Genomic DNA, 11,385 nt, shown 5'->3' with positions numbered 1-11,385 from the left:
GACGCACATGGGAGACCCAGTCTCTGCCCCTTTCTCACACACACAGGCACCTCTCCTGGGCACACTGAACCCAGGGCAGCTCAGCCTCCACAGAAACTGACCTGTGCTCTGTCACGTCACTTCTCATGATTCATGGAATAACTGTTATTCTGTGCTGTGATAACAGGGCTTAGAAACTATGAGTAGCAGGAGTTTCTGCTTTGTTTTCTTAGGTATAAACTCTGAGGTGAGGATCCACCTCTCAGTCAGTGCTGCATACCAACTCACGCAGGCCTTGGCATTATTGATGCATGTGAATGCATGCACAGACCCAGAATGGTGTGCCCAGGACAAGGCCATGACAAGCTTCCTGTACTCCGAGCAGGCCTCCTTGCTTCTCTAGAAGGCAACAAGTCACCGCACTGATGATGGACAGACCCAGGCCTGGAATCCGCTGATCAGCTAGAAAGAGGCTGAGAGGTGGAGCTGAGTGGTGCAGGGGCATTAAAGATGCAATGAAAAGCCAAGCCATTGATCTGGGAGGTGAGTGGGGACAGTCACTTGGCCCAGGGCTGGTCACCCCTTCCCTCTCAACCCCCACACTTCTGTGGGATGTGGCACTCACTGGGAAACAGGGATTCATTCCCAGACCACAGGGCCCTGTGTCAAGGGGAGGGCAGCTTTGCCTCCCTGATAGGCCTGGCCAGCACAGTGCACATAGGGTCTGTGGCTTTCCTTTGCTGAACTGGGTCCCCTTCTGGAGGAATGGACGCCAGCTATGAGTCCTCATGGAGGATTCATGAGTGATCACAGTGTCCATCAGTGGAGCTCTGGAAGTGGCAGCTCAGAGGACCCTGGGACTGCTTGCCACACAGTGGCCACTGCTAGGACAGCTGCTCAGTCATCTGTGTTGCTGATCAGCTCCTGCAAGAGCGGGGTGGTGAAGAGGTAGCTGCACTCTTGGATTCGAAGCAGTTGCTGGGTGTACTGGGCAGTGAGGCTCCGTAGCTCTGTGAGCACAGCCATGATCTTCATGAACAGGAACCTGTGGGTCAGCCAGAGGGAGACGCTGGAGACACAGCCTCCCTCTCTCCCATCCACCTGAGCACATATGTGAGGGTGTAAGGTCAATCTCAGGACAGCTACAGTCATCCCAGAGGTGAGACAAAGCTGAATTCCTTAGTTTCTCTACCAGGGGGGAAGAATGCATGCCAGCACTTGAGGTAGAAGCTGGAATTCCACCCTAGCCACAGGCTCCAGTCCTGAAAGCCTTGAGGACATAGAGATCTTAGTGGGAAAGGCATTTATGGTACTAAATGTATTTGGTTGACAGGCATCACACACATAGACTAAGGGCCAGGTTGTGGGGTTCACTTCCTTGGTTAAAGTCCAGGAGCCAGGACCTGCAGGGTCAGATCCCTTCCTGGATTGGACTCTGCATTTGGTGTGGGGACACATCACATGCCTCCTTCCACTCCAGATGATAAAGACAGATGGCTGGAACCTTGGGCCACCTGGTTCCATCCTGAGGGAAGACTGGCCCAGTAAAGACATGGCCACTTCCAGTGTCACATCTCATTTGAGCCCAAAAGAAAGCTGGTGTGGGTCAGGGGAGAATTTTGAGTTTCAGGTCAACACCCTAATACCAGGCCTGGTTGCATAATCCTCAAGATATCAGGCATTTTGCAATCAATGATTCTCCTGGCATGCTGGCCTGTGGACACAAGATGCAGGAATACTAAGGTCCAGTGAGGACTGGTAGCCCTTGGTGAGGCCAGTTTCCAAGTAGCATTCATGTGAGTTGCAACCAGAACCAGATAGGTAGTTTCTTTCCTGTCCTTGGTTTGTGTCCTAACTGGGAAATTCATAATCTCTGGTTCTGAATTGTTCTGCTTGGGTCCATGCCATACTCCCCAAATCCGGAGAGCCCTAGGTCCTAGTCTTAAGCCATGGTCCTTTACAGGACACTGTTATACCTACTTTCTAGGAGGATTAAAGATAATAAAACACAAAATCTGTTGGACACTATGGCTGGCACTTCCCAATAAATAATACCTGCAAGGAACACCTCACCGCCAGGGGCATTGTTATCTTCACTATCACTGTGGTTCTTTACCATCAGGGCTAGAACACCCTGTAGGAGACTTGGGGGCATCTGGTTCTTGCTACCTCCTGTGATATAGCCTCAGGCCCTTTCAGGTGTCATCACAGCTGGCCTGGGGCTGGGGCTGGGGCTGGGGCTGAGCAGGAAGGGGAGGTGTCAGTGGACATCACAGGGTGCATTCCCAGAGCCTTGGATGCCAGAGGCTCAGGCCAGTAGACAGCTGGAGGGCAGAGCTGCCAGGAGGGCCCAGGCAGCCCTATGAGCCTTCTCCCTGCCGGTTCTCACCGGTGTGCAGGCTGTGGCCGGTTGCACTCTATGTAGGCCTTCAGGGTGAGGGCAAACCTCTCCTGTAGCTGGTCCACAATCTTGCGCTCCACTACTCCAGGGCGATCTGTGGGGCAAAGGGAAGGGAGTGACATCAGCAAGGGTGAGCTGTGCAAGAGCCTCAGTCAGGCCAGAGACCAGGAACTCCCAGCCCAGGGCCTCAGGGCTGGAGTCACCAGGCAGGCCTGCGAAGGAGGGTTGAGGCTCTCTCTGCATCACCCCACTGACCAAGGAGAAGCCAGGGTGTCTGCACCTTAGCTGTGTGGTGATGGGGGAACCTGGCCAATGGTGGGAACCTTCTCTGGGGCGAGGGCGGGTGGGCAGGGGCAGATCATCAGAGGCCAGGTCACCGGCTGGGGAGAGCCATCACCTGGGGAGAAGAGGGAGATGGCCTGCATCAGCACATACTCCTCCTGATGCAGCTGCAGCTTCTTCAGCATGTAGTGGAATTTCATCCCAGGTTCCAGTAGAAGTCTCTGGAAGTCTCCTGTGGATGGGGATATTGATGGGGAGACAGTGTCTCAGGAAGCTGACCCAGGAGCCAGGCTTCCCTCACCATTGCTCAGTCTGCCTGCCCTGCCACCTAGGCAAGAAAGTTGTAGCTCCCTTCCTTCCACCACCAGCTCCTCCTTTCCCCACCTCCCTCTGCCAAGTCACCTTCAGGGACTTCAAAACAGTAGATGAGCCGACCACACCCCCAGGTCCTTTTGTCTGTGTTCAACAACGTGTTGAACCTCAGTTCATACATTTCGAAAGTGGCCCCCTTCAGCAGTGCGATCTGGTCCTGGATGGGCAAATCCCTGGTAGTGAAGATGGGGAGGGGATCAGAGCTTCCAGGGAAACTAGTCACACACCGCAGCCATAATCCAAGCGATAAAGGAGGAAGAACTGAAGAGGTAGGAGGAAGAGAGAAGTAAAAGAGGATGGCAGGGTGAGGAGGAACAGGTGAGGCAGTAGTTGAAGAGGAACAAATTATAAAATGGCAACAAGATCAGAGAGGGCAGAGGAAGGCAGAAGAAAGATGGGAAAGAGAGAGAAAGGAAGGGGAGGAAAGAGGGAACTAGTAGATGGAAGAGGAAGGGCAGAAGAGGCAGAGGCAGAAAGGAAGAAGAGAGGGACAAGTATCAGAGAAGAGAAACATGAGCTGGACGGGGGAGAGAACTGGAGAAATGAAGAAGAGCAGGCATAGAGGCTGAGAGGTAGGAGGAAGGGAAGGAGAGGCGATAGGGAAGAAATTAAGTAGGGCCAGGAAGGAAGGGGAAAGAGGCAGATGAGGAGAAGGAGGAGGAGAAAGTAGGAGTAGGTTTAGGAAGAGCAGAAGGAGCAGAAGATGTAGGAGGGAGTCCTCCAGAGGACTACTGTAATGGCACCCTGGCTACCTCCAGTCTCTCCCACTCACAGGCCAGCCCAGCAAGTTACTGTCTCCCACGCCATCCTCTCCTCTCCTCTCCTGCGGCCTTCAGGGGCCCTCTAGGCCCAGTTAGCTTGACATCGGGGTTCTTAACAACCTGGCCATCTTCTCCAACTTCCGACATAGCCATTTACCTTCTGTCCATGTCTTGGTTCTTCTTTCTCAACCGCATTTTCTCTACTTAGAATGCTTCCTTCACCTGAATAAATCATTCCTATTTTTCAGGACCAGGTGTCTTGGCTCCTCCTATGGCTGTTTCCAGAGTGCAGAAGCCCATGGGTATCACTCGTTTCTGGGCTCCATGGGTTGGAAATAATTGCTCCCTGGTATTACATTGGATTTCACATGGGCATGTGTCTGTCCTTTCTCTCCAGGTAGCCTGATAACTTGAGCACCACAATTAGTGCCTGCTCCCACCCTACCATGGAATCCAGGCTTTCTGCATGTGTGATTCAGCCCCACTTGTGCAGGCTCAGGAGGACAGGAGGCTAACCCAAGTGCAAACACACCCTGCACCATCTCTAGCCGCAGAGCCTTCATATGATGCGACTGTGGTTCACACAGGGGTGCTGGGTCACCTGTTGATCCAGCTCTCATGAATGTTCAGCTCTGGGGAGACCTGGCCCTGTGGATCTCAGTGCCACCCATCCTTCCCTTGGAAGCTATCAGCTGGAAGTCTAATATCTATCCTCTGTTCTGAAAAGTAGAATTGTGATTTCTGCCATTAAGGCTGAACTGGAAAGGGAATTGCCATCTGAATCTCCCCTAAGTGGACATTTCTTTTTTTGTTTTTTTAAATTGTATTTTATGGTCACTGTAACGTATAGTGGAATTATAGTTACATTCATCAGGTAATCGGTACATTACTTCTTCAATATTGATGCTTCTCATGTTATTCTCCCAGATTCCCTCCCTCCAACTCACTTTTTTTCTTTCTTAAAAAGCCTTTTTTACTAGGGGGACAAACTGTCTCCCCAGCAGAAAAACAAAGGGGGCCTGGGCACTGAAGTCAGTCCCCTAAACTCATGGGTCCTGCCTCAGCTCCTTTGAACCTCTAGGCCATGTCTTTCCTCTATACACTCTGTGTCCAGCACCATGGCCTACCTGAAGTAGGAGATGTCTTTGGCAAAGTTAATGACACCTTTTATCATGTAGGTTGACATGTCGGCCAGGTGTGGCAGCATAGGAATGATCTCTTTGCCGTCTTGGTTGTTAGGGGGATTGTAGTTCCAGACACTGCCATCTTCCCCTTGCAGCTGCAGAGAGAACTTCATAGGACACAACTTCTTCAAGAACTCCCTCCAGATTAGAGATGGTTCACCTGAAGCATTCCGGAGGAACTCTGGGATCTCACAGTTACTGCTAAACATATTTGGTAGCTGGAATGCACAATCGGAGGTTGGGGAGAGAAGAGTCTGTATTATCAAACAGATGATTCAATGTGTGAGTGGGGGGGTGGCTCTGTCCCCTCCGGTGGTCCGCGCATCCCTCTGTTGCATCCATCACCTGACACTCACAGAGAAGGCTTAAGGAGCTGCAGGTGGACAGAACAGAAGCTGAGATTTCTGGGCTAATGTAATACTCTGGCCAGGGAGGGCAGATCACCTGAGATTCTTGTGCACCCTCAGTAAGAGAGGAGCCGGCATGGCGGGCAGGGTGAGGGAAGGCCATAAGTCCAGCACTCCTGACCCTGTCCTCACCAATCCCCCAATGCCATCCACAGGCTGCAACCGCTTGGCCTCACACCACGTCCTACTCGAAATGGAACCACTGGCCAGAGGTTTTCCAACCCAGGGAGTCTTGCCCAATCTCCAGGAGTGCTTGGAAGTGTGCCTTTCTAAAAACTCCCCAAAGGTTCTGACCTTGCTGAGTGCAGAAGAGCCCCTCCTCCCCCCGAGTCTGCCCTGGAGGAAGGCCTGGGGAGGAGACTGGGGTTTGGAGGCTGTGACAAGGCTGGCAGGCCAGGTGCAAAGCTCTTACCCGGAAATCCTTGAAGTGGGAGAAGGTGGTGTCGAAGGTTCTGGTCTGCGCGTCCATCAGCTCGTGGATCAGCGCGCGCTGCTCGTGGGTCAGGCCCTGCGGCCCGGGCGGCTGAGCGTCCATGCGCTCCTTCTTCTTCCTCTTGATCAGGGCGCGCCTCTGCTCCACAGCAGCTTCTGACATGATCACTGCGTGGGGCAGAGCAGCACAGCGCCCTGCTCAAGGTGCTAGAAACCCAGGGCACCTGCCACCTCACCCAGAGCTGGGCCACAAGCGCCCTGCTCCAGCTCCCAGGAGCCTAAGAGCCCTCATGGCTGCTTGCATCCTTGTGAGTAGCGGCGCCCAGTCCCATGGCGTATGCAAGCCCAGCGTGTGCCCGCATCATGCAGGCACCCCACCCAGAGCGCATACTGGGTGCCCAGGGGCTGCCTGCGCCCACCACTCACTCTCCTTCTTCATGCCGCTCTCCAGGCACTTTCGCAGGCGACAGGCCTGGCACTGCCTCCTCGTCTTCCGCGTGATCTCGCAGGTGCCCTTGCGGAAGGGGCACCGCAGCTGCACATTGCGTTTCATGGCCCTCCTGTGGGAGCAGAGAGAGCACTGGACACCGTGCACGCACACCCCCGGCTCTGAACCAGGCAGGGCCTCCAGGTCACTGGAGTCTCACCCTCCTTACACCACTGGCCTAGCCAGGGCTCTTCCAGAAGGGCTGGCACCCTGCCGGCCACAGGGTGAGCAGGAGGTGACTTTCCTGCAACCAGTGCTCAAGGCTTGGTCATGGCACCTAGGACTTCTTCCCTCCTGTGACACTGAACCTGGTCCAGCACAAAACTTGCCACCATGATCAGCCCAGGCCTGCAGTCTTCCCGCGTGTCCTGAGGCACAAGGCTGAGTCCCAGGCCCGCATGGACCAGCACTCCATCTTTAGGGCTGTGGGTGAAGGACTTGGCTCAAACGTAAGTGAATATTCACCACCAGGAAGAGCCAGGAGGGCGCCCATTAGGCTGGCCATTTGGGAATCAAGGGAAGCTCAGGGCGGCCTTGAGGTGCCTTCATTCCTTCCTGAAGGCAACCCATGGCTCTTCCTCACCCATTCCTCCCTCCCCTCCCTTCTCAGTTGGTTTGAACTCCATGCTCAGGCAGCCTTGCTGAGCTGGATCTCATCTTCCTCATGCTTCAGCTAGACAATCTGATTCTTCTGCCCAGGCCTGTGTTGCTTTTGAGATGACATGCTTTAGTCTTTCATTTTTGGGTCATCCCTGTGTTTTCAGATGAGACTATAATGTTCATCTATTGATTTTCTGCCAAACTTTACTCAACTTCCCTACAAGACTGAACTGAGCACTTGTATTTTGGATTTTCAAATTCTTTCACTTTTCCTGATTCATCTTTTATTCAAGAACACACCAGGAGCTAGGAGAGTTTTAGTGGAAGGGGTCCTGGTAAATCCAGGAAGAACTGAAGATGAAGGACTCCTCTGATATAGAACTGGCCTATCTGAACTAATGAGGAAAGGGTTGGGTGAGCCACCAGCACACCCACTCTCCAGACTGGAGACAGAACAACTGAGGCCCCTGAGACACTGCCTGGAGAGCTAATGGAAGATCCAGTTCCATGTGCCACTGTGTGCATGGCAGCAGGAGAGTGAAGGTTGCTGGTGTCTCTACCTGAAGAACCCCTTGCAGCCTTCACATGTCATGACATTGAAGTGATAGCCACTGGCCTTGTCCCCACACACACGGCAGATTTGAGGACTGTCATCTTCTTCATCTACATTGATGGTGGGCCTTTCTGAGTCAGAGTCTGCTTCTTCCTGGGACACAGGAGCATTGTGGCTCCATCCTTCTCCAGGTCTCATCTCCAGGTTGTCTTCTTGGCCTCTTGAACAAGGAGGGAAAAAGAACAGAGCATGAAATGGCTGGACAGTGAAGGGCTAGGGACTGCACAAGGAACACTGTGCCTTCTGTACACGGCTCTCATTTGGGTCTGATGCTAGGCTGAAGAGCTGACTGCTCATGGAAAGAAAACTGTGGGAGAAGGTTGGAATGACACTGTGACCTTCTGTCCATGATAGACCTTTGTAGTAAAACACTTCTAGGAGAGTCAGCAATAATCCAGAGGAAGAAGAGAGTAGGGAAAGAGGTAGAGAGGCAGTGTAGGTGTGTTCAAATTGTACTTAGTGTAGAAGAAAGAAACTTCCACCATGGTGGAGGTCGAGTGTGATTGGATAAGCAAGAGTTTGTGTTCATTACTGGCAGCTGTGCTCAGGATGTCTTTCCAGGCCCAGGCCATCTTGACAGTGTGCCATGAGTTTCCCTTGGAATGGGAAGTGTAGATGGTGAGCAGCAATTGGCAACTGACCCCACTGTGCTCACAAGTCTCTCTAGGGGTTGGAGAGGATCTCACTTTCAGTGTAGCCCAGGCAGGAAAGTCCCTGAATCTCTTGGAGCAATAGCGGTAGTGGTGGAATAACAGCCTTGAGCAGAACAGCTCAGGGACTATGCTCAGGCCCTGAATTCAAACCCCAGTATTGGCCCATGTGAGTGGATGCACACAGACAAACAGAGACAAACACACACACACACACATACACACACTCACACACACACACACACACACACACACACACACACGTCTATCTAGTGCAATCTTCCACAGATGATGCTATTTTTTCTATAATCAAAATAAAGCTCCCAGGAACATTTCCACACAGAGGATAATTTCTGTTGGTATTATCAGGAAAGACAGCAGCCAGCATTTCTTCCCTAATAGTGAACAGGGAATTAACTTGTCCTTGATCGTAGCTCTCTAGAAAATGGAATAAAACAGGTTATTAGATGGTTGAACTGCACTAATGTGGAGAGTGGATCTCCTCTGAGTGCTCTAGTTATAATTTTCAGCTTATGTCAGCTTGCAGAAATAAAGTATATTTTAGTTGTTCACAAAACCCTGAAGCCAAGGATTTGATGTAAAATTCTCTTGGGCTCATAGTTCTGTCAGATTCCCAGAGAGGGAGTGTTGCCTCACTGCACTGAAGTTATGTGCATAACTTCCAAGAATTATGAGTAAAAGCTCACTAATCATGAACCTAAAAGGAATAAAACGCCACAAACAAGAGTCAACCAAAGCTTACTCTACAAGTAAACATGTTATAACTCCCCCAATCAATAAACACAAACATGTTTAAATAAACATTAGAAGAGATAAGCAAAGACCCAACGCTAAACAAATGACCATGAAAGGTGAGTAAAACTCCATGTCATAATCTAAATAGTGATTATGTGATGCAATAACATAACAATATCACTGGAGTTAGAAATAACCAAGTATGTTTGTTCAAATGCCCAGCAAAATGTGGAGGAATCGAATATTTTACTTGGTGGCTAAGAGGAAAGAAAAATTGAAGGAAGCATTCCACAGAACGCCATGAGGGATAGAAAAGGAAAGCACTAGAAAGAGAACAAGCTAAAAGACAACTTGCATGGAAAACACAGGTAATGTGGTAGAAGCTGAGACAAAACAGAAGGAAAACACCCTATGGTGGGTACAAACATTTTTATTACACATGTATATACCTATAAGTGTGTGTGTGTGTGTGTGTGTGTAATCCCAAAACCTAACAACAGAAGCCAATGTACAAAAACAGATTCATATCAAATTAAGAAACTTTTCTATGCTAAAAAACTGGAAGAGAGAAGGAAAGTGTAATACTCTTTAAAAAGAAATGTACTTATTTTCTCCCTTATATAAATGTGACCCCTCTGTAATCACTTTTACTCTCTACCTTTCTAAACAATGAAGTAACATGACAGCTTACATTCTCAGGAGGCTGAGATCAGGAATCTTGGTTCAAAGACAGCTTTAAAAAGAAATTCTGTGATACTCTTCTCTTTAATTAATGACAAAAAATCTGGAAATGGAGCTGTGGCTCAAGCAGTAGAGCACTAGCCTTGAATGAAAAAAGCTCAGAGGCTGGGTGCAGTGGTTCATGCCTGTAATCCTAGCTACTCAGAAGGCTGAGGTCTGTGAATATCAGTTCAAAGCCATCCCGGGCACTAAAGACCATGAGACTCTTATCTCCAATTAACCACCAGAAAACTGGAGGTGGCACTGTGGCTCAAGGAGTAGGGTGGTAGCGTTGAGTTGAAGAGCTCAGGGATAGCACCCAGGCCCAGAGTTTAAGCCCCATATCTGACAAAAACAAAAAAGAAAAATGCTCATGGCTCATGCCCTGACCTGATTTTAATCCCCAGGGCCAGTATAGAGCAGAGGCAGGCACTGGTGGCTCACACCTGTAATCCTAGGTATACAAGAGGATGAGATTTGATGATCAAGGTTCAAAGCTAACCGGGGCACAAAAGTCCCTGAAACTCCAATTAATCACCAGAAAACCAGCAGTGGCACTGTGGCTCAAGTCGGGGAGTGCTAGACTTAGCTGAAGAGCTCAGGGACAGCCCAGGCTCAGAGTTCAAGCATACTACTGACAAAGAGAGAGAGAAACAGAGACAGAGTCAAAGCCTGAAAGTGACAAAGACACAGATGAAGAGAGAAGGAGGGAGGGAGGGAGGGAGGCAGAGAGGAAGAGAGAATCTATAGTTGGGGGAAATATGTACAAACTGATCATCTAACAAAGGATTGCTATGTAGACTACATAATGAATTCACAAAACTCATCATAAAAATCCAATTAAGAATGGGAAAATAATCAGAATAGACACTTCCTCAAAGAAGATATATAAATGGCCACAAAATATATGAAATCACTGGTCCAAATCACTGGTCACCAGAGAGATTCCACTGGAAAAGACAATGAGATTTCACTTCAGGGTGTCTGGGGACAAGAATGAATTTTTTTTTGGTTCTGGGGCTTGAATTCTGGGCGTGGGGGCATTGTCCTGAGGTCTTCAGCTCAAGGCTAGCACTCTACCACTTGAGCCAGAGCACCACTTTCCAAGAATGATTCTTACCTAAACAAACTAAATACATGTCAGTGGGGTTGGGAATGTTGCTTATTGGAAGAGTTCTTGCCTAGCATTTATGAAACACTACATTTGATTCCTCCAGAAAGAGCCAGTTATGGTGCTGTGGATTTAGCCCAGACCAGGAGTTCAAGCCCCAGGACTGGCACCAAAAACCAAAACCAATAAAGCATGCTGGCAAGGATTCAAAGAATGGTAAACCTCAGACATTGCTGATGAGTATATAACTTAGTAAAGCACCATAGAAAACAACATCAAAGCCAGGCATGGTGACTCACACCTACAATCCTAGCTACTCAGGAGGCTGAGATCTGAGGATCAATGTTCAAAACTAGTCTGGGCACAAAGGGACCTGAGACTCTTATCTCCAATTAACCACTAGAAAAAAGAAAGTGGGGCTTGGCTCAATGGTAGGGCTGTAGCCTTGAGCTGAAGAGCTCAGAGATAGCACCCAGGAGAGTTCAAGCCCCATGACACCTCCACACACACAAAAAGAAAAAACAAAAGAAAGAAAAGAAAAAAAGAACAAAAAGAAAGAAAGTCCAAAATTCCACCAAAAAAAAAAAGAATTTCACCATATGACTGACCTTCTCCCTAATCATAAATGCA

General features: G+C 49.6%; 1 protein-coding gene across 1 annotated transcript; it reads right to left on the bottom strand.

Annotated features, from left to right (window-relative positions):
* Positions 1 to 876: 876 nt before the first annotated feature.
* On the bottom strand, positions 877 to 7,666 carry LOC150069287 (nuclear receptor subfamily 1 group I member 2-like). The gene is made up of 8 exons (XM_090332230.1): positions 7,466 to 7,666; positions 6,245 to 6,378; positions 5,799 to 5,986; positions 4,923 to 5,197; positions 3,065 to 3,207; positions 2,778 to 2,894; positions 2,369 to 2,474; positions 877 to 1,024 (listed from the first exon to the last, which is right to left on the bottom strand). The coding sequence occupies exons 1-8, from the start codon at positions 7,654 to 7,656 to the stop codon at positions 877 to 879; spliced, it is 1,302 nt and encodes a 433-aa protein (XP_090188356.1). The 5' UTR covers positions 7,657 to 7,666.
* Between the last annotated feature and the right edge of the window lie 3,719 nt (positions 7,667 to 11,385).

This window comes from Megascapheus bottae, chromosome 1, assembly GCF_031878675.1.
Source record: "Megascapheus bottae isolate mThoBot1 chromosome 1, mThoBot2.hap1, whole genome shotgun sequence".
Lineage (NCBI taxonomy): Eukaryota > Metazoa > Chordata > Mammalia > Rodentia > Geomyidae > Megascapheus > Megascapheus bottae.
Note: the sequence above shows the minus strand (reverse complement) of the source record. Positions and strands in the feature narration are given on the sequence as shown.